Raw genomic sequence first — 25933 nt, forward strand, 5'->3', positions numbered from 1 at the left:
CATTGTAGCTCAGCATGTTACGAACCCGACATAGTGTCTGTGAAGTTCAATCTCTGGGCTCACTCAGTGGGTTGAAGACCTGGTGTTGCTGCAAACCGCAGCATATGTCACAGATGTGGCTCAGATCCAGTGATGCTGTGGCAGGTCCAATTCGACCCCTAGCCTGGGAACTTCTATATGCTGCAGGTGCGGCCATAAAAAGGATAAAAAGAGGAAAACAAAAAAAAGCCAACTGCAGCAGCTCTGGTCACTGTGGAGGTTCGGGTTTAAGTCCCAGCCCAGTGCAGTGGGTTAAAGGATCTGGTGTTGCTGCAGCTGCAGCTGCAGCTTGGATTTAATCCCTGGCCCAGGCACTTCCATATGCCATGAAAAGTATGGCCATAGAAAGAAGTTTCATTTACAGCTTCTCATTACTAGGCTCTGGGATGCTGGTCACTAACGGCTTACTTCGCAAGGGGTGGAGGTTGCCTAACAGTCCGTGTGGTGTGTTATGGCCTGCAGCTAGGACCAGCCCCTAACTGCAGTTTTAGAATTTTACTCTCACATGGTAAGAGGTGCCACCCATTAAGCACCTACTGTCTGCTAGGAGCTGTGCATGTATTATCTCTAGTTCTCCTGATAAGCCCAGGAGACTTCATACCAGTTGATGCTGGTCCTGGCTGGATGTGATGAGCAGCTGGCTTCCCAGCCTTGTGTGCAGGATGGTTCCATTGACAAGGTCGTCGTAAAAAAGATGCTGACATTGGAGAGGTGGTGCTCGATGTCCCGCCCAGATAGAGTCTGAAAGGAGAGACACAAGAATGCTCTTTAAAGGCTGAGCTATGTTTTTTCTTTTTAATAATAAGGATGACACAGAAAAAAAAAATCACTTCTCAAGGCCTTGGCTTTTCTGTCTCTACTTCAAAAGTCATTTTTACGGTCTAAGCAGAGCCTCCCAGTGGCGTCCTGGGAAGAGTGGGTAGCAAGTGAGCAGAGGTATTGCTCCTCTCTGCCCCTGGGGACAGCGCATGGGGCTGTGAGAGCCTGCAGGTGACCTGAATAAACACAGCCAGTCCCTCGGTGTGCCCCGGCCTGAAGGAGACTGATGTGGTAGATCCGCTGCATCCATGGCCCTGGTTCTTCACCCCTCTCTGTGTTCTTGCCCTTGGCCACGTAACTCTGAGGGCTTCCCACCCTGACTCTGGGCTCAGTCCCATGACCTGTAGGGCCAGCGGCACGTAAGCAAAAGGCGCCTGGACAGGGGCTTGAAAAATACTGGCAGGACTGGGCTTGCCCTCACCACTTTCTGCCATCACCGTTAAGAACACGCCTGAGCTAGCCTGCTGGAGGAGGGGAGCCCCGTGGCGCAGAGCTGCAGACAGACCAGTGGAGATGAGCCAATGGCCAGCCCATGCACGCAGGCCTGGCCAAGACCAAAAGAACTGCCAGCTCCATACCTGTGGAGGCACTGTGTTTTGGGGTCGTTTGTGGCGTGACGTTGTTGTGGGGATGGATACCTGACACCTGTCTAGAAGCGCTGGTCTAAAGCACAGACACCAGGAACCCACTCACCTCGTTTTCCCCCAGCCCGCTGTTCTGCGGCACGAAGAGGGTGCTTTGGAGGGACAGGTCAGTCAGGTGTTTCAGGAACGCCCGGCCTCTGGCTGAGCTGTTGGAATAAGCCAGCACCTCCTGGGGAGAGGAAGGGAGCGGTAGTTTGGGTCGGCCCTCGTGTGCAGCGACTGGGGTGGCTGGAGAGGGTGGCATCACCTCTCTGGGAATATTCCTGATGGTCGCCCCAACTTGGGCTGCCACCCTGCTCTTTCTTCAGACTGCCCCTTGGGAAAATTTTAGGATTTTTCCTTTCCTCAAAAACCCTATGGTCCCAAGTCAGAGCCAGGTCGCAGCCCACTCTCAACACGGCAGCCTGGGCAGCCCTTGGCACTGGTGAGTGAAATCTTGAGTCTCCTTCCATCAGAACCCGGTGAGGCCCCCCACTTCGCTCAGAGGAACAGCTGAAGTCCTTACTCTTGGGCTCAGGAGGCCCCAGCCACCCGGACTCTGTGGCTCCTCTGAGCCTGTGCCCGGCTGTCCAGCCACGCTGGCCTCCTCGCCGCTCCGTAGGCTTGCCCAGCACGCCCTCCTGCCTTTCATCCTCTGCCCGGCTGCTCCTTCTGCCAGGGATCGTCTGCCTTCAGATCTGCACGGCTGACCTCCTCTCCCCGTTCACATGTCACTCGCACGTCCCCTCCTCACCAGGGCCTCCCCGCGTCACTCTGTGCCCCCTCAACCCTGTGCTGCCCCCCCCCCACCCTCTGCCGTCTAGGCCCCCTCCTCACATCCGGTACCAATGAGGTCTTTACTCTGTTTACTGTTTGTCTGTTTCGTTCACTAGTATATCTCAAGCCCACTGTAAGTACCCGATAAGTACTCACTGAACACATTTTAGGAAATCACACCACCCAGTTGGGAACTGTCATTGTGCAGAGAGCATGACTGCTGCCCTGAGAAGATGCTAACTGGCTGAAGGACACAGAGCCAGGAGATTTTGCTCTACGTTGTCTTTTCTCCGAAATGCTGTCACAAGCCAAGCTCCCACACAACAGAAACATTGGTTTGGGAGTTTAGAGTATTTACAGTAACTCTGATTTTTGGATCTGTCAGGGGGGTAACCTCACCATTTTGGGGTCCTTGGTCTGCCTAGCTTGTGCCCTGATCCTGCAAGCGCTATGCTTATCCTCAGTCCCCTCTCCTTGGCTGTGTCCTTGACCTTGCTAATCCTCAATTTCTTTATCTGCAAAATGGGGATAATTGCATAAGTGACTTCATAAGGCGGCATAAGAATTTATTCCTGCTAACCCGTGTTTATCATGCACCTATTATATGCCAGCCACCAGGCAGAGAAAATCCCTTCCCCTGTGGAGCTTCTGTTCTGTGAGCCAAGTGAAAAGTGGTCTGAAAGTGCTCAGTACGGTGCCCAGTGGGAAGGAAACAGGAACTATTAGCTATTGGTATTATTGTCATTAATATTATTAGCTCAGTTCTTTGATCGGTCAACAACAATTCCTCTTCCAATGGGGCTTTCTCCTTTACGGACATGACCTGGAGGATATTCAAGTGACGTTAAGTGCAATGCGAATGGACCCTATGTTGATAATCTGGCTCACTGGGTGACATGGGTGGGCTTAGCTAACTGTGCCCCACAAACAGCATATTATTCCTGCAGGTCAGACTCTGAAGCTGCTGTAGTTGCAAAGGGAGATGAGAATACCAGCCAACACTAACGGAGGATTTTCCCCCTGCCGGCCACGCGTCTAAGCACTTTACACATACGAGCTCATTTATTTATGACAATGAACCTACGAAGTTGGTGCTTCATCATCTCTACTCTACAGATGAGGAAACTGAGGCTGCGGGGGGTGGGGGGGGAAGAGTAACTCACTGGCGGTGATGCACCACGTAAGCAGCAAGCCTATGCTTCAAATTCAAGGAAAGTGGCTCAGGGTCCCTGCTCTCAACCACAGCTGTGAGTCTCTGCCCTCTTTCAAGGGCTCACCTGATACCTGCTTTGAGGCAACCCCTCCCTGAGGCGAAGGCAAGCAGACGTGGTACGTACCCCCAGGAAGTCCGTGAGCGAGGGGAGGGACATCAGGACCTGCAGCAGATTCCCGCTGCACGAGAAGCCGTCGCCCACGTAGCCTGCCTTGCAGGTGCAGTTCACATCTGGAAGGCAGGAGCACACGGGGTCCCACCCCAATGAGGCAGGGGCCCGGGTGCCCCATCTCCCCTCAGGACACGGGCTGGCCAGGCTGAGGACTGCTTAGCGGCTGCGGGGCCTGGACTCCGAGGTGGAGCTGAGCCGTTACCTTTCATTCGGTAGCAGAAGACGTCCCACATTTCACTCTTGTTGTTTCTTGGCCCGTAGTCCACGATCCCAACAACACCAGAGCCACAGTTCTGGGAGGCGTAGGATGTGGGGTAGCCTACTCTCCCGCCATCCAGCCAGCCTGCTGAACACAGGTGGTACTTGGCCTGTGGGGACACAGATGTGGCCTTGGGTCAGCTGTAATTTCTTCTTTGTTGTGGGGGTGCTTTGGCCAATGTCTCATTGCCCTGTCAGACTGTAAACTCCATGGAGTCAGGGGTTATGGCTCATTTTGCCTACTGTACCCCTGTGCCTGGAACATGACAGGTGTTCAAAAGAAATAAATTTTTGTCGATTAAGCCACCAGGTGGATGCAAGTGGTGCCTTCTGAGTCCTTCACACTCATTTCTCCTCCTTCTGCTTTTGAGAAAGGATTTGCTGCAGTTCCCGCTGTGGCAAAATAGGATCAGCGTCTCTGCAGCACTAGGACGCAGGTTCCATCCCATGCCCAGTGCAGTGGGTTAAAGGATCTGATCCTTGGCCTGGGAACTTTCATATGCTGCAGGCGGCCATCAACGAAAGAAAGCAAAGTATCCGCACCCAGCTGTTAACCCCTGGGTGCAAATTCTTCTGCTTACGGGTTGACAGAACTTGTACTGATCATCGCCGCTGTCACAATCACCATCACCCCCCCCACATCGTCACCCCCCCATCACCACCCCGATATCAGCACTGCCATTACCAGCACTGTACCACTGCACGAGAGCTTATTCTGGGCCAGGTTCTGTTGCCAGGGCTTTTCATGTGCCAACACCTTCATCACATCAACCCTTTGAGACTTAAAAAAATCTTTATCATATGTTGAGAACACTGAGGCAAAGCAGGTTAAGTAACTTGCTTAAAGTGACAGCCTGCAAGTAGCAGAGCTGAGATTCAAACCTAGGCAGTTTACTTCAGAGCTCTTCATCTTAAAAACTGAGTTCCTGGAGTTCCCGTCATGGCGCAGTGGTTAACGAATCCGACTAGGAACCATGAGCTTGCGGGTTCGGTCCCTGCCCTTGTTCAGTGGGTTAACGATCCAGCGTTGCCGTGAGCTGTGGTGTAGGTTGCAGACGCGGCTCGGATCCTGCGTTGCTGTGGCTCTGGCGTAGGCCGGTGGCTACAGCTCCGATTCGACCCCTAGCCTGGGAACCTCCATATGCCATGGGAGCGGCCCAAGAAATGGCAAAAAGACAAAAAAACAAAAAACAAAAAAAAAACAAAACTGAGTTCCTGTTGTGTGCCAGTCCCTGTGCCCTATTGCCTTTAGTCCTTATACAAGCTCGCAAGGTTGGACAGAGGTTTCGATGGCTTGATAAAAGCCACACAACCAGCAAGCAGGAGGAAAAAGAAATTCTGACCCTTCAATATGCTGGGTCCTGGCATCAAAGGCTTTGCTCTCTGGTAGAGAAGCATCAGGTCTGAAGACCTGGCAGTGATGGAGGCTGGGGGAAGGGGTGTGAGATCATACGGGCAGTGATCTCTACACCCAGGGAGTGAGCACTAGCAGGTCACTCCAGGTTGCCTACCTTGCCCAATGGGTGGGGCCTCTGGTTTTAGAGGCCAAGAGAGTAGGCCTGGCTCCATTTCCTACCTGGCTGCGGCTGAGCGCTGGATCAATTCCCATTTACTCCTTTCACAGCCCCTCCTGACACAGAGAGCCCCAGCTATTCCACAGGAACTTGGGTGCTCTGTGGTTTCAGGGAGCCCCTAGGCTTGTGGTGACTCATCTCTTTCAGGGCCCCATGCAGTGCCTCTGCCTTGGTGGCTGAAGGTCATAATGGGGAACAGACCTTGGGAGTCAGGGATACACTGAACACCAGATCTGCCCCTTCTTGGCTAGGTGACACGGGGCACGTGACCTTGCAGAGCCCCCAGGACCCCATCTGCACTGTGGCAACAGGAACACCTACCTCCAGGGCTGTTGTAAGAATGGACCACAGTGAAGCGCCCCACATTGCCTGACACACTGCAGACGCCTGGTGCACCTGACAAATCGTTGTTGCTCCAGGACCTCCTTGCGCTTCCCTCCAAAGGCGAGAGCCTCCGTCCCTGCTGTGTTAAGAGGACGCTGCACCTCCTCCCCCGAAGACCCTGCCTGCATAGCGCCCACGAGCTGGGGACCCACCTTCTGGGCGTAGGCGAGCTGGTTGTAGGTTGCCACGGTTGCAGCTTCCTTGGCACAGGCTTCTTTGGCTTTGTCAAAGGTCAGCTTGTACTGGCCCAGCGGGGACCGGAGATGGAACACTCCAATGGTGGTATCTAGATGGCGGAGGAGAGGAATCATCGTCCAGACTGAGCCAGTGCGGAGCAGGTGTTAATAGCTATTACTGAGATGTGCAAAAAATTACTCGCTAAAATTACCAGGCCTGTAAAAGAAACCAACCCAGTCGGAGACAGCCAATAAACCCTGACCCGCCACAATGCGGGGTGCCTTGAATTGCTTTCTGGACCCTGAAGTCCCTCCTTGCCCTGGCTCGGAACTCCACTCTGGGTCCTTTATGGCTTTCCTCCGTCGGTTTCAAGATGCCTTGCTGCCCACGCCTTTGCACTCACACTTGGCTATTGAGTTTATTGTGTGTTGTGATTCTTAGTTTTATTTTACTTGTGGGCTTAGCACAGGCCATTCTAATCATCCCTGGCAATGAAGGGCATATATGCCAATGCACATGCTATAATTAAAATAACAGCTAAGAAATTGCTTCTGCATGTGGCAGGCACTTTCTCTCTGCTTTTTAATACCTTCAACGATGCTCTTCAGGTTCAATTCCAATCAGTGGTGGCCAGGGTAACCAAGCAACGGAGACAGGGAGGCGGGGGAGGGCAAGTGTCAGGAAAGTTTCTGAGAGCTGACCTCCAAGCTTCCTCCTGGCTTGTAGGTTCCGAGTCCAGCTCTGAGTTGACTGCCATTTGTCCCACTGCCTCCCCTGGGTCCTGGGCAAGGCCCGGGCTGTTTGTCCCAGTTCATAATACCTTTTCCTTGTGATTTTGCAGAAGCCCCTTCCCCAAGCCTGAAGACCAGGTGCTCGGGCCACACTGACCTTGGAAGTGGAGGTCGGCACAGTTGGCGTCGGCGTGGCACTGCCCGTTGTCCTGCAGGCAGCGGTCGATGGGCAGCTGCTCTGGCTCACAGTCCAGCCCGTCGCCCACATAATGACTTTTACACTCACACTTGCGCTTGCCCTGCGGGGAGAGAGAGAGATGAAAAAGCCCCTCCCTGTGGGCCGGCATATTCCCCCGGCCATCGTCCAGCCCAGGAGATGCTCAGAAGGACAAGAGACATGCCTCTCTGCCCGGTGGGAAGCGAGGCCCTGCTCCATGGTGCTTTTGCACAGGCTCATGATGGAACATCCTCTTTCACCTCTCGGCTCACTGCTGTGTCCTCAGAGAGACCTCCCTGACTCCCAGGCCCTTCGATTGGCCAGAGTTTTCTTCTTTCCGACTCCCAGCGCTCTCTAGCAGTACCTTGTGCACCCATTTCTGCGCTGAGCATTCCCCCCACTCCACCTGTATGTAAGCTTTTGATCACACGTCCCCCTGCACCTACAACAGCACAGAGTAGGTGCTTGCTGACCACCTGTTGAGTCAATGGCTCATTTAATCCCTACAACGATGCTGCAAGGTCTGCACTGTTATCAGGCCTGCTTTGTGAATGAAGAAACCGAGGCTCAGAGAGGTTAAGCAGCCAGCCCCAGACCCCACAGCATGTCAGGCCAGGAGATGAGGCTCAGGCTGCCTGTCTCTAAGCTCACATTTATAACCATAATGGATGTCACCTCCCATTTCCTCTTCCTACCAGAGAAGTGGGGCAACAGGGCACTGACTCCATTCTGAGATCTGAGTGAGGACCCAAGCTGTACTTCTCATGACGCCTTTTTTTTTTTTTTTTTTTTGGTCTTTTTAGGGCCACACCCATGACATATGGAAGTTCCTAGGCCAGGGGTCGAATTGGAGCTGCAGCCACCTGCCTATACCACAGCCGCAGCAACTTGGGATCCAAACCGCATCTGCAACCCACACTACAGCTCATGGCAACGCTGGATCCTTAACCCACTGAGTGAGGCCAGGGACTGAACCCGTGTCTTCATGGATACTAGTCAGATTATTTTCCACTGAGCCGTGATGGAAACTCCCTCCTGCTGCTTCTTACTAGCTTTTTTGTTTCAATAAACTTACTTTGAATTATTTACAGAGAAGTTACAAAGAGAGTTCCCATATATTCTCCACCCAGTCTCTCTTAACGTTAACATCTTACACAACCAATGTCAGACTCAAACATCAGTGTTGTGGCATTACTATTAATGAAACCGCAGGCTTTGTGTGGATGTCACCAGTTTTTCCAGGAAGGTCCTTTTTCTGCTTAAGGTACCACTTTGCATTAAGCCTGCTGACTCAGGTGGGAGGAAAGTTTAGGACGAAGCTGTTGGTAAGCAGAGGGAAGAAGCAAGCCTGAGCCAGGCAAAAGGGCTGCCCCCCACTTCCCCGGGGACGAGAGACTCACCGGGCCGGTCATCCGGCAGGTGGCATGCTCGTGACACCCGCCATTGAGGCCGTCGGCACAAGGGTCTATCTCCGTGCAGCTGTAGCCATCCCCCTGGTAGCCCTTCTGACAGCTGCAGGAGACCTTCGTGCCCTTCTGGGAGCACGTGGCGACCTTCGCACAGCCCCCGTTGTTCTGTTTGCAGAAATCCACAACTGCAAGAGCAGCAGAAGAGGACTCAGCTTGCTGCGGTCTGTGCAACGGGGGCTTCAGAGCGGGGGTGTGGGAACCCCAACACCAGTGGTGCCGGGAGAGAAAATGGGCCCCAACCTTTTGGCGCCTCCTCTCCCAGTGCCTGGTGGCCTCTGTCTAGCCTTCGTCAACACTAGTGTCCCGTGGCTCATACCCTCCCAGTCTCGGCCTGGTGACCTTTGCCCCTTTTTCATCACATACTTCCAGGCTCCACTTTGATAGTAGTTTTCTCATGAGTTTGGGTTTACTTAATTGAAGTCTAGTTGATATATACAATATTGTGTTAGCTTTAGGTATACAGCAAAGTGATTCAGTTATATTTTTTTCAGGTTATTTTCCATTATAGGTTGTTACAAGATACTGAATATTGTTCCCTGTGTCATATAGTAAATCCTTATTGCTTATCTATTTTATATATAGTAGTATGTATCTGCTAATTCCATACTCCTCGTTTATCCATTCCTTCCCCCCTTCCCCTTCGAGTTTGGGTTTTTAACCTTAGGACACAGTGGTGTGTATGTGAGTGTGCAGGGTTAGTGCACATGGAGCACTGGGTGAGACCCTGTTACCCCCTTTCTGCAGATGCATGAACTGAAACTCAGAGCTCAACCGACCTGACACGGGCAAACCAGCCACAGCGTGGAGAGCTGGGATTAAACCTGGGCTGCTGTGTCTCCGGGGCCCATGCTTTCCCCGCTGGGTCGTGCTGCTTCTTGGGACCTTGGTTTTCACAATCCCCCCAGTTTCAACTAAGTAATAGGTTGACTCCAGCCTCCTGAGTACCTAGAAAGCCGTCTGATTTCTCTTGCCTGCCTTTTTGGCAGATGTCACGGAAGCCCCTTTGTGACTCTGAGAGAATGAACATGAGGGCAGAAGGCCTCAGCCCAAGGATGGCAGAGCCTAAGGACAGAGCCTGGGTCTACACTGCTGCTGCGGATGCTGACTCACTCCTGGACCGTCTTGTGGTGGACTGCACAACAGCAGGTTCAACGAGCCCTCATTTCTATAAAGAAAGTGCACATCTCTCTCTGAGTATTTACTCATGACCAAAGTTACAAAGTACACGTGCCTGAGACTGGTAGCTTCCTCCAATACCTACTGTCTCCCTTTTCTTAAAAAATTTTTATTAGAGTATAGTCGATTTATAATGTTGTGCTAATTTCTGCTGTACAGCAATGGTGACCCAGTCACATATACATTCTTTTTCTCATATTTTCTTCTATCGTGTTCTATCCCAAGAGGCTGGATACAGGTCCCTGTGCTGTGCAGTAGGACCTCCTTGCTCATCCATTCTAAGTGTAATAGTTTACCCCTACTAATCCCTCTCACTCCTTTTTCTACAGTAGCAGATCTTTAGCTGGGCTCAGAGTTGTCCAACTGAGAACGGCATTTCCCAGGCTCCCTTGTCCTTGGTGTGACAGATGATGGTCTAGCCGATGGGATGGGAGCAGACGGGATTTTTAGCAACTTCCAGGTGTGTCCTTAAAGGGAAGGAGGTTTGCCTCCTTCCTCTCCCAGGAAGTGCTGCCCGGGATGTGCTTTTGGAGGTGGCCGTCTCAAGTCAGGCCAGAGAGCGATGGCAGGCCACAAGACAGAAGGGGTCTGGCCCTTTCAGAGGGAAAGCCTAGGCTGGCCCTGGATGCCGCCATCCGAGCTGCTATATGAGATCAAAGTAAAAAACTAAACCTCTGCCTTGTTCCTGCCACTGTTCATGCGGGTCTCCGTGTGGCTGAACCTCTATCGTAGGTACTAGAGACGGAGACACCGCAGGGTTCGCAGCGGTTCTCACCAAAGGGTGAGAGTATACGGAAGTTTCACTGTTGCGCTTTTTTTTTTTTTAATACTATAGTATACTTTCTGAATTTTTTGAAGTAAGACTGGATTGTTTGTAAAGTTACAAAAACACCATAAAACAGAGTGTCTCACAGTGTGCAAGGCCATTTCAAAACTATGACCTGGGAAGTGGGCAGGTCAGGCATGAGCAAAGCCCCCGAGGAAAGAGCGCTGCAGAGAGGGTGGGCATCGCCCAAGGGCCCGCGGAGAGCAAACGGTCTCCCCGCCTCCCTCACCCCCACACCTCGCTGCGTCACACACGCACCAAGGGGACCTACCTGTGCACGTTATTCCGTCGCCTTCATAATTCAGGTTACACTCGCACGTGCTGTTCTCCGTGCAGGTAGCATGAGCAGAACAGGGAGGCGTGCACACTGGGGGCACAGCTGCAAACAAAGAGGCCACCATTCATCCCGAACCACGGTGTGAAGAGTTGGGACCCACCTAGTGCATCTTCCCAGAGCTCAGTCTGCACGGCCACTGTGTTTCAAAGGTGCCCCCTTACAGTGGGAGGGCGGGGAGATCTGCTAAGGTCCCTCTCAGCTTAGAGATGCTGAGATTCCAGAATTACTCCTTCCTAAGAAGACATTATCTCTGCAATGTTGTCCAGAATAAAATGCAAATATGTGACCTAATTTAGGGGCAACTAATGAAAACAGCATTACCTCAAAGTTTGCTAATAAGGAAGGATTTGGCAGATTAGCTCTTTGGCCCTAAGGGCATGGGATTCCAGAGGAGATGGTTAAATCGGAGGAGAAATTCCCGGGCCCTGTGAGGGCACCATTAAGCCTGGGAGAAGACGGGCTTTGGTGACTGTTAGGGACTCCAGTGTCAAGGGGCAGCATGAAGCATGGGGTGGTCAGGGGAGTTCGGAGTGGGGGGAAGGTGGGGGGAGGAAGGCAGGAGGAGAAGGACGAACCGCAGTTAAAGGGGCCGTTAACATTCTGGAGCTTCAGGTTCCTGATGCCCAGAGGAAGAGCCTGGTCAGGCCCTCTGCCACCAGGGAGGATGAAGGACAGGAATTCACATGGGCTAATTCAGCTTTCATACCTCAGACCGTGGACTGGAGCTCAGGGTTTAGGGTACAACAGAGGCCTCAGAAAACTGACAGTTCACTAAGGATCAAGGTCATGAGGGCGATGACAAAGGCAGCTACTTTCTCTGAGCACCCACGTGCACTGGACACTTCAAAACCATGACCCGGACCCTCACAACAACCCTGCCCCGCAAACCGCGCGGCAGGCTGGCTTTTTACGGACGAGCGCGCCGAGGCTCAGAGAGGGCGGCTTGACGATTCATCTCGTAAGGAGCGGCTTCGGGGGTCAGATCCTGGACACCATGGAACTGTGCATTTTCTGCGAAACCCTCCCCTTCTTGTGTCTGCACACATCTGGGCCTGGACCACGATCCTCAGGGACCACTCCTGTCCCATCCTGTATCCTTTGCCTGAGGCGGGTCTTTCCACGACAGACGGGACTGCCCGCTGGTTTCACGGGTTTGAGTTAAACCAAGTCAGCGCATCTCTTGCCCCTGGGGCCATGTAGCCAAGTCATCTTTTGCTTGTGGAAAAGGGAACCCCTGGTTTGGTGGTTGTTCCAGGCATTGCTTAGGACACCCCCCCCAAACCCCCGTTCAGTTGCTCTTGGCGGGGTCCGCGCAGTGCGGGGCTGCAGGCGGCTGACCACTCCCATGACAGACCTGTCTGTGTGTCACAGAAGCGGCCTGTCCACCCCGTTTCACAGACGCACTGCCCAGAGCCCGTGATCCCGTCATCACACTGTCCATGGTCTGAGCAGCCACAGGCTGTAAAGCAAGTTGGAGCGTCATCAGTCATCAGAGGTCAAAATCCAATCAACCAGCCCACTGAGCCGCCCCCCACCCCCCGGGGCTGCGATGTTGGTGTGGGAGGCACCGCGGATGTGCCAGTCACTCAACCACTCATTCAAACATTCAAAAAATCACTTCTACAGTGGCTGTCATGAGGCAGACACTACTAAGCAATGAGGTTATGGTGGAAAACGTTAAGACGTAGGCCCCTGTTCCCAGGGAGCTTACAGTCTCGGAGTAACAGGCTATCGAGTGTGTAATTAGAAATATGGTGAGTGTTACACACAGAGCAGTAGGGTGTCATGGGGTGTGTAACAGAAGAGAAGGGGGAAGGAACCTTACCTGTGCCTCCTAACAGAGAAATCGACTTAAAGGTGAAAGCTTCAAGATACAGACCAATCCTTCCACTTCTCGCCACCTCCAGCACCGACACCCTGGCCCGAGGCCCCATCCTCTCTCACCTGCACCGTGGCATTCGCTTCCCCACAGCTGGCCCTGCTTCTTCTCCCACGGACACTGTCCACGGGGCATCTGGAATGGTCCCTAATCTGCCCAAGACATCCCCTATTCACAGTTCTCCACTGGCTGTCATCACACTTAGATTAGAGGCTGAACACCCATCTCTGGCCAAGAAGCCCCTATGTTATCTGGCCCCTGGTGACCTTCAGATGTCACTTCCTTCCTCTCTTCCTCTTCCTGGCCCACGCTGCGCACCCCCTTGCCCTCTGTGCTGTTCCTTGCATGCCAAGCCAACTCCTGCCTCAGGGCCTTTGCCCTTGCTCATCTCTCTTCCAGGAAAGCCATTCCTCAGTCTGCACTGTCCATTAGAAAGCCCCTCACCACATGTGGCTATGTAAATGTAAACTAATAAAAATTTTTAAAAAGCAGTTCCTTTGTCACAGATTTTGAGTGTCAATATCCACATGGGGCCAGCAACCACCATTCCTGACAGCAGAGCTACCGAACATTCCCCACACCTCTGAAATTCCGCAGGACAGAGCTGTTGCTGATACCAGACGCCTGGCCACTGTTAGGTCTCTAGTGAAATCCTGCGTGAGATGTCTTCTGGAATGGTGCCGCTTCTCTCAGGCCCCGTTGCCTTTCATTTTCTTTATACCTTTCTATCTGTGCTTGTTTCTGTCATTTTCTGTCTGTTTCCACCCTCTGAACATTCACTCCTTGAGAGCTGGGATTTGCCCTCTCCTCACACCACCATGTCCCTACAACTTAGAACCATTCCTGACTTTTGAGCAAGTCACTTAGACTCCTTAGGCCTCAGCTTCATCTGCTAAGTGTACCTCAAGAGGTTACTGTGAGGATTAGAGGTTACAACATACCTGCCTGGCACATAGTAGGCCCTCCATACACATTAGCTATAGCTAAGGACTCAGCACAGACGGGGTGGGTGACTGACTGACTGAGGGCTGGTTGGCCACAGCTTGCCTCGGTGGCTGCAGGGGATGTGAGTTTCACTTCTACGGATGAGACTCTTTCGCAGAATGGGAACTAGGAATACATCCGAGGAGGGAAAAAAGCAGGGGAAGGCAGGCAGATGGGAGGCAGGAAAGAGGGGGAGAAGGATGCTTCCAGGTCAGGTGGATGACGTCCATCAGGGCAGGCGCACAGAGCTGAGTGACAGGTGAAAACACAGGGGAACGGGTGCCACGTACGCTGACAATCAGGCCCAAATCGCCCTGGCCAGCACAGCTCACACGCCGTCCCGGTGAAGCCGGCGTTGCATTTACACTGTCCCATGGGCGAGTACTGGTCGAGGCAGACACCCCGGTTATTACACGGGGTATCCGGCCCTCCAGGGCAGGCTGGAAGAGATGAAACAGCAGCGACTCAACGGTGTCCCAGACCCAGAGCAGCTCAGCACCTTTGCGACTGTGCTGCTAACCTGTCCTTGCCAGTGGGTTCCATCCTCTGTTAGCCCAGAGGGCCTGCGGCCCTGGGAACACACCCCGTAGTGTTACTGGGTGTTAAGGCAAGCCACTAGCCTACGGGACATGAACTTAAACTTATCTGATAGGGTTGGCAGGGTGACATACGCAACTGGGCACTGTGTTTGGGGGTCAGGAGACCTGGGTTTGCATCGATCTGGGCTGATTAATGAACCTGCTTTGAGCTTTAATTCTCTTAGCTCTAGAGGAGGAGGATGCACTGCCCTTGACTTTTCCACACTGTGACTCTGAGGATCTAATGAGGTGTGTGAGAGACATTTGAAAACATAAAGCCCTGAACACGTTATAAGGGATGGCACTGGCTTTTGCGAACAGCCTCTGCTCTCGTGATGCAAAGTGGGATGGAGGCTGAGGACCTGTGGACTCCCAGCCCAGAATTTTCTCAACTGGACCATGATGAATGGAGTATGCACAGAACTTAAAACCATGGCTTCTGGAGCACACCGTGGGACCTCAGGCTTGCTTCTCATCCCATCTGTGCCTCCGTTTTCTCATCTGTAAATGCGGCTGATGATGAAACCTACTTCTCAGGAGTTGTTGCGAGGTTGACATGTACTGGCTCTACGTGGATGTGGGAAGGCGTGCTCGATGACAGCGCTCACTTTTGAGTGTATGGCAGATGGCAAGTGCCATGGCATTTATTATGCGGCTGCTGCGGCATTTATTATGCGGCTGCTGCAGCATTATTGACTAGAAGTTGCATCTAGACACAGGGATTTCAGGGGTCCTTTCCTGGTGAAGTAAGGGCGGGCGGGCAACATGATACATCCTATAACAGAGAGGGTTTCAGGAAATAATGGCCCACGTATGTCATAATGGTATAGCACCCTGCCAAGGTAGAAGTCTACTAGAAGCATTTAAACTAGCATCCTTATCAGTATCACGGACTGGTGTCAAAAGTGAAATACAGTGATTCTAGCACCATGGGAAATGTCTTATGTTATAATGTTTTTTTGTTTTTGTTTTTGTTTTTTGTCTTTTTGCCATTTCTTTGGCCGCTCCTGCGGCATATGGAGGTTCCCAGGCTAGGGGTCAAATTGGAGCTGTAGTCACCGGCCTATGCCAGAGCCACAGCAACGCAGGATCCGAGCTGTGTCTGTGACCCACACCACAGCTCATGGCAACACCAGATCCTTAACCCACTGAGCAAGGCCAGGGATCGAACCCACAACCTCATGGTTCCTAGTCGGATTCGTTAACCACTGAGCCACGACAGGAACTCCATTTTATGCTATAATGTTAAGCAGAAAAGCATAATACACAATTTACAATCTATGCACAGTAGCATCTCAACTCTGTAAAAAAACAAAAACGACAAGAAGAAAAGGAGAAGGAACGTTACACAATTCTTCAGAATGACTGCTTTTGGATCTTAGCAGAAGCATTAAGAGTGCTGTACTCTCCCACCGCCACCCCCCTTTATACTTTCAAGTGCTTTCAAATGCTCCACAGTGATCGTACAATCCTTTTAGACTCACAAGGCAGTACAAGGTGCTCTCACCCTGACAGTCTGGCCAGAAGTAGCCCCTGCAGCACCTGGGGAGCTGTATCACCAGTGTGCACTGCTGCTTGCAGCCTTCCACGTTCCTCTTGAAGGGCAAGTTGTATAGACACTTCTGCTTCTGGCCCTGAGGGAAGAAACTGAACTGTTCCTCTGCTTTCCTTGGAGGGGACCTGGGCTTCTGGGCTCTAGTCTGCCCCCAGTGGAGGATCATGGGTACTGTCCAAATTGAAAATAATGGGATTCAAAGGCCTTGACCCTGACCTGGGTATAGGGGATTTTTTTGGGGGTGGGGGTGTGCCTCTTTGGCATATGGAAATTCCTGGGCTAAAGCTCTAATCAGAGCTACAGTTGCCACAGCCATGGCAATGCCAGATCCGAGCCACGTCTATGACCTACACCACACCTTCTGGCAATGCTGGATCCTTAACCCACTGAGTCCAGGGATCAAACCCGCATCCTCATGGGTACTAGTTGGGTTCCTTAACCCACTGAACCACAATGAGAACTCCAGGGATTCTTTTCTTAGAGGCACAGAGAGGCAAATTAATGCAGGAGAGCTGGAATCTGTAGAAAGATTTCTCCCCAGTCTTGAGAAAAAGGACTTTTTGACCCTTAGAGCTGTTTGCAAAAAGGTGTAGTTGCCTGGGGTGGGGGGTGGGGGGCAACGGGGGAGAGGCAGCTTTCTATCAGCTGAGGGGTCTGTTGCAAGGCCCCAAGATGATCGGTAGAAAGGGTATGGAGACATTCAGAGGTGTCTCTGTGAGAGAGGTTACAAGCAGAAAGACTTGGCTTTGGAATAAGTACTAAAGTCAATACTTAATGGGCACTTACTATGTGCCAGGCTCTGTATCCACATCTAAAAACGTAACTTTAGGGAGTTCCTGTCGTGGCGCAGCGGAAACGAATCCAACTAGGAATCATGAGGTTGCCGGTTCGATTCCTGGCCTCGCTCAGCGGATTAAGGATCCGGCGTTGCCATGAGCTGTGGTGTAGGTTGCAGACGTGGCTTGGATCTGGCATTGCTGTGGCTGTGGTGTAGGCCAGTAGCTACAGCTCCGATTGGACCCCTAGCCTGGGAACCTCCATATGCTATGGGTGCAGCCCTAAAAAGACAAAAAAATGAAAAATAAAATAAAAACTTACTTTTAGATTAAGTGAATTGCCAAAGTTACCCACTGGAATTTGACCTCAACTGTGAACCATTACTCTTACATTGCATTCTGGGCTCTCATCCTAGCTTTGCTCCTTATTAGTTTTGTGGCCTTGGGCTGACTGCTTACCCTCTCTGAGACTCATTTTTCCAGTGGAGGTAATACAGCTTCCTGGGAGTATTGTAATGGGAAACAGGGTAATGTATAAAGAAAGGGCCCAGCACAGAGTCAGAGACATGGGCAGCAGCAAACAAAATACTAGTATTATTTTTACAGTTATAATTATCTTTGCAAACCCTTCTAGCTCTATGACCCCATGACTTTTCTAGACAGTTCCCAGAAGACAGCTGGGTCGACAGTTGGCCTGGGCTAAGAATGTTCGTATCTCATCCAATTGGCCTGACTGTTGAAAGGAAGACATAAAAAAACCCAATTACAGTTATAACACACCCACACATGTACACACATGCACACACTCATATCCACCCCAAGACTGAAACAAAACTATCGCCCTCCAAACCTTATCACTGCTCTCATTCTTACCTTTGGTTTAGTCCACCTGGGGCAGCTGGGAGTACTGATACAGCTCCCACAATTCCCCTAGAATGTAAGAAAAGAAACACTTAAAAATCAAGAAGAGGAGTTTCCTGGTTGCCTAGTGGTTAAGGATTTGGCATTGTCACTACTATGGCTGGGGTTTGACCCTTGGCCTGGGAACTTCTGCATGTCATGGTCATGGCAAAAAATAAATAAATAAAATAAAATAAAATAAAATAAAAAATATTGGGAAACACAAGGAAATGCCCCTGGTTAATGCCTTGATTATTTGACTAAGAACTTAATCTTAAGATCTGGGCTACCACCAAGAATGTAAGAGCAAACAATGAAACTTTGCCATGGAGGATTCTGGAGGTCAGTCTTGGACCTCAACTCCTCGGCTTAGTTCTTTGAGGTGAAAAGTCCCCTGCTGGACAGGGGTGGACCAGGGCAGGGTCACGCAGGCATATGGCGCACAGGGAATGGGAGATGTGGGTGCAAGCATCAGTTCCAGTATAAATCAGCTGTGGCACTTTCAGCTCATCACATTCTTTGATCCTTAATTTTCGGATCCATAACATTGGGATATAATTCTTGCTGCTATTTGATTTTCAGGGGACTGATGAGGAAAAATGATTAACTGAAAAAAAAAATTGTGTATATATATTTTGGGAGTTAAGAAGGCCACAACCTCTACAGCAGAAAGAAAACGAGTTTTTCATCTCCGACTTTGGCTGACTGGTATCCTAATAATTTGGAATATTTATTGAATGCCTGTAAGTTGCCAAGTACTGAAATGAACAGGTGGCAGACTTTGCCACGTAAGTCACTTCGCCTCTTTGAGACTCAATTTCCAAATCTATGTAACAGAGTTGAGGAGAACCACTTCCCTTCTATTACTGGATGGTCGTAGGGATAAGATGAGCATTGAGCCAAAGAGCCGGCTCAAGTGTCATGCTCCGTAAGTGGTACAGGACGGGTGGATGAGTGTGTAAAGTCCATACGCCTCAAACAGTGCCGGGCCCAGGATGGACGTTCAAGTGACAGTGAGTGAGCAAACGAATGGACGTTAAGCGTGGCGTATATTAGGTGGAACCATGTGAAACTGCATCTCTGGGTCAGACCCTGTCAACGACAGCGATTTCACATAGTTTCATCGGGCAGAAGCACAAAAGATGTCTGTTGAATGGATACGTCCATGACTGAACGGATGGGTGGGCTTCAAAATGACTGGCAGAATGTCTGGCACACAGTTGGTTCCCCAAGACTGTCTCCTTATCAGGTGGGGGGGTGGAGAAATGAGAACTCGCAAGGCTTGCACAGGACTAGGTAGACGCTTGTTGTTTTTGCCTCTGAAGGGCCCTGTCACGTTGTCTTCTGATGCCTTGGGTTCTGCGCTCACTGGGGACCAGCCCTCTGTAGCTTCAAGGCAGGGTCCATGCTGGACCATGAAGGCTGTCATTGGCTCAAGGTTCTCTTGCTACAGCAGTGTTTTTAGGACTGACCGAGACATTGAAAGTGGTGAAAGTGTCACAGCGGCCTCCCAGGGTGGGATCAATCAGTAGACAGTCGATGCCATAGGCCACACCCAGGTCAAACAAGAGCTCCCGCTGCACAATCCTGCAAGTCTGGCCGTTCAGGAAGAGCTCGCCCTGCGAGAGAGGGAGAGAGGGGGGGAGAGTCAGCAGTCCTTAGACAGTTCTTCCTCCCAGGCGATATAATATGGCTAGCGCCTGCTAGAGTCAGAAGGAAGTGATTTTTATAAACATTTGTATCAACATCAATATCTAAATCTCAGTCGCTCCATCTGTATTATGTGCCACGTAGTGTTCTTCAAGCTTTATCTGTGCAAAGTCTTTTAATCCTCACAGCCACCTGAGGACGTAGCTACTATTGCTGGTATTCCCACTTTCAGATCACAGAGCCAAGGCAGTAAGTGGTTAAGGAACTTGCCATGGTCGTGTGGGAGGTGGCGGTGCAGACATTCACAGCCAGGCCATCGGCCTCAGGATAACAGCTGTGGGTGAGGATAAACCTGGCTGACAGAGTCACTCGTGTGCAGTTACCCAGTGTTCTTATTTAGTGCCAGTGCCTCGCAAAACTCCAGGAACAACTTGCTTTCCAAAATATATGGCGATGGGCTTTAACATTTTAATGATAATAACAACTTCTTTTTCATAGATGCTAAGGCACTGTCTAAACTGGGCTCTAGCTATGTTATTTTGTTTAATGCCTGCAACAATCCTCGGGCTTGCTTCCTTAAGGTCCACCCAGCCAGTAGACTGACAGATCTATCCCCCACCCTCCATCCCAGGAAGCATGAAAAGAAAAAGTTCCAGGAAAAGAAAAAGATAAATCTCAATAGTGTTGGATGGGATGGACACTGTTGATTCAGCAAAATTACTGGAAAGGCGTGGTTAAATCCCCCCACTTCTGCTTATGCTCTGTGTGAGCAAGTCCCTGAACTTGCCGGAGGTTTAATCTTTTTCACCAGGTAAATAGGACTCATGATTCCCTTGCACAGGGTTGTCATCAAGTTGCCACCAAATAGACTCTGAGCGCCAAGTGCTCTGGGAGCTGTGTTAGCACTCGGGATGAGCAGTGGATGTTTTCCTTCTTCTTTGTCAAGTGTCCGGTTTGGTCTACGGAGACAGTATAGCCCATCTCAAGGGTGGAAGCACACTGGGACACCTTTCCAGAAGTTGGGATGCCAAGATGCTAACATGCTTCATATTCAGTAACAAATTCAATGCAATGCCAATCCCATCACCCAAGGGGTTCTTGTTGGTCAAAAGATGTAAACAGAATGTGGTCTGGGTCTTCTCAGAAGACTCCTTTAAGGTGAACGACTCGGCTTGGAGCTGCATCCCTTTTGCCCTTTCTCCCTTCTCCTGCCTGGAGAGTGGACATGATGGCTGGAGCTCCAACAGTCACATTGGGCCTTAAGGTGACTGTGAGGCTGGAACATGTGCTGCTGAGCAGAAAGATAGGAGCTCCCTCACTGAGCCATCATCCTAGCTCCGGACTGTTTGTTTTTTACAAGAGGGCGAAATCCTTATGTATTTAAGCCACTGTCATTTCCCCATTAAATAGCAGATATAGGATGTAGCCAGTATTATCCTATCGGACCCATACTCATATGGAATTACAGGAAGGTGATCTTGTTCAGGAACTAGTCAAGGAAGGAGAAACTTGCAAAGCTTTTTCTCTGTTGGCTTATCTAGGTAGATACAGCCCAGAGCTGGCTCTAACTGCCAAGAGATGGTTGTGGGGTGGCTGGGAGGGAAGGAAGGAAAAGGAATGGCCATGTGCTTTCCTGCCTCAGAGAAATGTCTCACACTGGGAAAGAAATGCTTTAAAAAAATCACCCAGGAGTTCCCGTTGTGGCACAGTGGTTAACGAATCCGACTAAGAACCATGAGGTTGCAGGTTCGATCCCTGCCCTTGCTCAGTGGGTTAAGGACCCGGCGTTGCCGTGAGCTGTGGTGTAGGTTGCAGACGTGGCTCGGATCCCACGTTGCTGTGGCTGTGGTGTAGGCCGGCGGCTACAGCTCCGATTCAACCCCTAGCCTGGGAACCTCCATATGCTGCGGGAGCAGCCCTAGAAAAGGCAAAAAGAGAAAAAAAAAATCACCCAAAAGCTGCTCTCCACAAGCCTAAGAGGCGCTCCCTGGCACCTGATAAGGGCTAGGGCTGGCCAGGATGTATCAGGTTTTTCACATCCACTTACTCAGGGGTAACAGCCCTGAAGGCAGTGAGATACAAGAGCGTCTGTCAATGTGTGTACGTGGGAGTGGAAAGGAACCTGTCTTGGGCGTGGCAGGGGTTGGGGGATGCGGTACCGTATTCCCCGTCCCACCGCGGGACAATACTCACGATGTCACTGCCAGTGCCGCACTTCACGCTCAGCTCAGAACCCTGCAGTGTCTTCCAGGTGGCAAATCTGGGGAGATCCACTGCCAAAACCTGTAGGCATGAGGGTGCCACATAAAACCCCAACCCCAGGCTAAAGGAAAGCCCAAAAGAGTTTTTCTCACACACCAAATTCAGAACAAGTTTTTCTAAGAGTTCTAATAATTCCAGCTTTCAAAGGACAGTCAGTCTAAACACAAGGAAGGAGAACCGTGGGCTCTCTAGGAAGCTGGAAGCCTTTTCTGCAAGGAAGGTCTCCTCCAGCTGGTTCCTATCACCCTTCCATCCCCACCTGCGCTCAGGAGTCCGTGATGGATACTGTTGGTGGACGAAGCCGGCAGCAGATCAGGGCGTTAGGAAAATGGCTCGAGGGCACCGGTACAGGTTCAACTGTGTCCCCTCAAAAGTTTCACCAACCTCTTGATCCCCATTCCCTCAAAATGTGACCTCACTTGGAAATAAGATCACTGCAGAGCTAAGTAGTTGAGATGAGGTCCTACTGGAGCAGAGTGGGCCCTTAATCTGACGGAACTGGTGTCTTCACAAGAGGGGAAAGGAGGGTGCCTCGTGCGGACCCAGAAATCCATAGGGTGAAGGCGGACAGACACGTGACCACACAGGCAGAGGCTGGAGGGGCGCATCTACAAGCCAAGGACACCGAGGGTGTCCGGCAACCACCGAAGGCTGGGAAGGCAGCAGGGAACGGACTCTCCCTCGGCGCCTCCAGCAGGAACGACCGTGTCGACACCTTGTCGTCAGATGTCTGGCCTCCAGAACTGTGCGAATGCACTTCTGTTGTTGCAGGCCACCCGGTTTGTGGCATTTGGTTACAGCAGCCCTAGCAAACTAATACAGGTCCCAGGAACGAGCCAAAGGGAGGGAGGTGGCCTTCTTGGACCCGAGGTCTCACTCCTGGAGGGAAACCAGGTCCTTGCTGAGGACTCGGATTGACAGGATTTTAGCAAGAGCGGCCATGGTCCTGCAAGATGCGGCTTCCCTGGTCACAGTGCATCCATTCAGGAGGCAACAACTGGCTGCAGCTGGAGGAACTGGTCCTTTGCTTAGAAACTGTGGAATGGGGAGTGAAAGGGTCCATCCCGGAGAGAAGGGGGATGGCTGTCCGCAGGCACGTTGCTGCGTGAAGTGGGGAAGGGAGAAGGCTGATCTGTGTGACACAAGAGGCGAAGGATTCTCTTGGGTGTTTTTAAAGTCAGGGAAAAAAACAAGGCCTGTGGGAGAAGCGGACACAGACATGCTCTAGTGCAGGGGTCCATTAACCACACACAGACGCAAAATACCTTGGCGTCTCGGATCACGTGGAACTTCAAATACTCCTTCAGCTTGTCCTTGTTGTCTTGGTTGAACAGGAAGCCCTGTTGTTCAGGGGGCAGGCTTTGGAGGGCTTGGTCGCTGGGCCAGAAGAGGGTGACCGGGGTGTGGATCGGGTCAGTGATGACACTCAGCAAGCCCATCTCCTGGAACGCAGGGAGCTGGTCACGTGCATGGCCCAGCCCAGCCCGGGGGCACAGGGTCTCTCTCAGGACCCCAGGCAGCCAGACTGGGGTCCCCTCTGTGCCGGCCCCAGGGCTTCTGGCTGGCTCCAGGGGGCTGTGGCCACACTCCAGCCATGCTGACCCTCATTTTCTTAGAAAGTAAAACGGAAAGTCAAATTCTGGGCTTTCGTTAACAGGGACACAAACTTTAGCAAGTCTCTCTCTCTACTGCCCTCACCCAAATATTTCTGAAGATCCACCGGGCATTTTTCTCGTCTTTCATTAAACAAAGTGAAACCTGTACAATATTGAGATATTCCTCTGTATCTACAAAATGTCTAGATCTCCTACACTCAAAAAAGAAACTGCCAGATGAATGCAGAATCATTTTGAGAACCTTCTGTAGCAGGGGTGCTCCATATACATTTTCTCTTATAATTTTCCTGACAACCCTGTGCAGTCAGCTTTAGTATTCCTTTCGAGCCTCAGAGAAGCTTGCTAACTTGCCGTCAGAGCCTGTGTTCACCCAGACCCGGTGCCCAGGTGTGGGGAGACTGTACGTTTTAGAGGGGGAGTGGGTGGGCAGGGACACTGGTCTGTGACACCTCTGGAGAGTCTCATTATAAGCACCTTGAAACGTGCATTTCTCAAAATCTCTTCAGAGAGCCTGAGCACCAGACCATTTTGGAAATCGCTGGTCTACACGGAGACTTGCAGACTGTGCTATGGGGTGCCCGGGGTCCTTAGAACTCCCCTGGGACTGCTGGGGGTAGGGGTCCCAGAGGGTCTCAGAAGACCCTTCTCCTTTCTGATTCTCCTCTGAAATCTTCATTTGAACAAAACGTTTCTCTATTCAACCCATGGCGCTGCCTCTGAAGTCAAAAAAATGTGGTTTTAAACGTAATTGCTGCCCATCTCAGCGGACAGGTTTCCCATCTCTGCGTTTAGCCCCCACATCTCAGTAACAGGGGGGATCATTTCAGATGTGAAACACCTAGTTTGGGAACAGGCATGTCCTGGTTTCTTGCCCTCACTCCAGCCTCAAATACTTCAGTTCTAATTCAGCCAGACAACAAACCGTAAAGCATTTTGGGAACGGACTGGCAGAAAATGGCCTGGTTCTCTAGAAAATTAGGACATTCTTAAAGGTCCCACAACAGTTGGCTAGGGCCTCCAACAAAACCACACCAAAAACAATATCCCCCCACCCCCCAAAAAAAGCAAACCTCTTTAGGTGGGTTATATCCCAAGGTAACGTTTCTCCTAGGCTTTTACCTGTAGTAAGTTGCTGAATTTGAAGTATCCATGGTTTACTGCCACTGTCGTAAGATTTTGCTGCAAAAATGAGAATGGGGATGATAATTTTTTTTTTTCCCCATACAGGTCACAAAGCATTTTAACAAAAGCTCAGCTGAGTAAAATGAGGAGAAGATAGCATGGCAGGGACTGTGACTGCTCAGCAGCACCTGCCCGGTTCTGCCATATCACGCCTTTCTGCTCGACGGAAACTGGACGGCTAAACACTACCTTTTCCCAGATTGCCTTGCAGCTAGAGCCCCACACGTGATATGGGGTCCCCCAAGCAGAAGTGCTTGTGCAAGACTTCTTGGTGGAAAGAAACATGAGGTGGTGGTGGCTGCTACCAGGGATACTGGATCCTCTGATAAGCACAGGTGGAGGCACAGATATTCAAACCCTCGGGTCCTAGGAAAGAGGCTGGAGACAGGCAGCCTGGACAGGGCTGCTTGAGAACAGCCCTGTGGTGAAGTCAGGGGTCCTCCCTCTGCAGGTATCCCTTGGCTGCTTTGTTCCCAGCTGTGTAGCATCTGCATTAAGCTCTTTGGATTTCCAAGAAATTTGTGGATGTATTTAATATCTTAAACTCCTTTTTATTTCAGTGAGATAGAGTGGATTCTGTTGTCTTCAATGAACTCAATACTAATAACAACAAAAGCTGAAACTGTCTTTTCTGTCCGTGGAGAATTTGTTTTCCTCCCTGTTTGGCTTTAGTGGTCTCTCTCACTCTCATCCATCTATATCCATCTATTCATCATCTGTTTATGTAATTTCTCCATCATCCAAATATATGCAAGACTACCAGCCTTTGTGAACACTGCAGAAAACATACAGATTCCATTTAACCATTTAAAACAGACTTTTACTTCTTACCCATTGACTTCTCAAGAATATTATATTGTAGGCTTTTACTAGTAGCTGGAGATTAAAGCAACACAATTCAAATGTTTTGAAACAATGCTTCAAAATAAGAATGGAGATAATAAATTATAAGTATTACTCCAGCTGAGAGTGTGACAATGGGTTCACTCACCAGAATCCTTCCGGAGGCATCTTGAGGGGTGATAAGCAAGTTTCGGGGAGACAGCAGTTTGTCTATAATGTGGATGATACCATTGGTACTGATGATATCGCTGGAGATGATCTTAGCTTTATTATTTATAAACACTGTACCCTGAAATCAACCAAAAAAGAAAAAAAGGAAATGAGCATAAAGAGAAATAAACACAAAACCACTTCTTTCAAAATGTTTTATGAAAATGTTAAATCATCATGAAAGTGAATGTTTAAGCAGGGCTGTGGGCAAAAGCTGAAGATCCAAGTTACTTGAGCATATTTCTATAGTGATTACAAAAAGAAAAGTGAGACTAGAATGTAATTTTCACCTGGAGAAGTTAATAGCAAATAATCAAGCAAAGGAGTCATTTCACCGTGCGTCTCAGATGTAAAATAATGAGCAGATCAAAATTGGCTTCTCTTCCATCCGTTCCCTACATCGCCAACCCTTCTTTTGGCGCTGCTACACTACCTATTCCTTCCCCTTTGTAATAAATTCTACCACCACCATTTGTCTCTCTGTCGTGGGGAGGGAGGGGAACAGCATGTCCAAGTGATTGGATCCAAAGCTTTCATCCCTCTCCAGCTTCTGCCCATTGTTGCCAAAAGCAATTCTCTTGACCACCAGAAGCTGCCGTGCCTCTGAGTTTCAATTTCAGCTCTAACATTTACTTGCTGTGTGATCTTGGACAAAGTACCTAACCTCTCTGAGCTCAGTTGCCTAATTTACAAATTGTGAAAAATA

General features: G+C 50.5%; 2 protein-coding genes across 2 annotated transcripts in view; one reads left to right on the forward strand and one right to left on the reverse strand.

Annotated features, from left to right (window-relative positions):
* The window catches only part of NT5DC3 (5'-nucleotidase domain containing 3), an 83022-nt gene extending 78815 nt beyond the window's left edge, over positions 1–4207 (forward strand). The window contains exon 16 of the mRNA XM_047788157.1: positions 3206–4207. The gene's annotated coding sequence lies outside the window, so the exon portion shown is untranslated. The remainder of the gene's footprint in view (positions 1–3205) is intronic.
* STAB2 (stabilin 2) overlaps positions 1–25933 on the reverse strand; it is a 163627-nt gene that overhangs the window by 5984 nt on the left and 131710 nt on the right. Inside the window, 18 exon segments of the mRNA XM_047788161.1 lie at positions 641–732; positions 735–780; positions 1552–1671; positions 3596–3702; positions 3846–4011; positions 6012–6145; positions 6925–7066; positions 8385–8578; positions 10727–10834; positions 12147–12251; positions 13946–14095; positions 15741–15867; positions 17438–17494; positions 18937–19083; positions 21308–21397; positions 22642–22818; positions 24112–24171; positions 25166–25306. Of these exon segments, the coding sequence (XP_047644117.1) occupies positions 641–732; positions 735–780; positions 1552–1671; positions 3596–3702; positions 3846–4011; positions 6012–6145; positions 6925–7066; positions 8385–8578; positions 10727–10834; positions 12147–12251; positions 13946–14095; positions 15741–15867; positions 17438–17494; positions 18937–19083; positions 21308–21397; positions 22642–22818; positions 24112–24171; positions 25166–25306 (2163 nt within the window).

The sequence above is a fragment of the Phacochoerus africanus genome, chromosome 7 (genome assembly GCF_016906955.1).
Source record: "Phacochoerus africanus isolate WHEZ1 chromosome 7, ROS_Pafr_v1, whole genome shotgun sequence".
Classification (NCBI taxonomy): domain Eukaryota; kingdom Metazoa; phylum Chordata; class Mammalia; order Artiodactyla; family Suidae; genus Phacochoerus; species Phacochoerus africanus.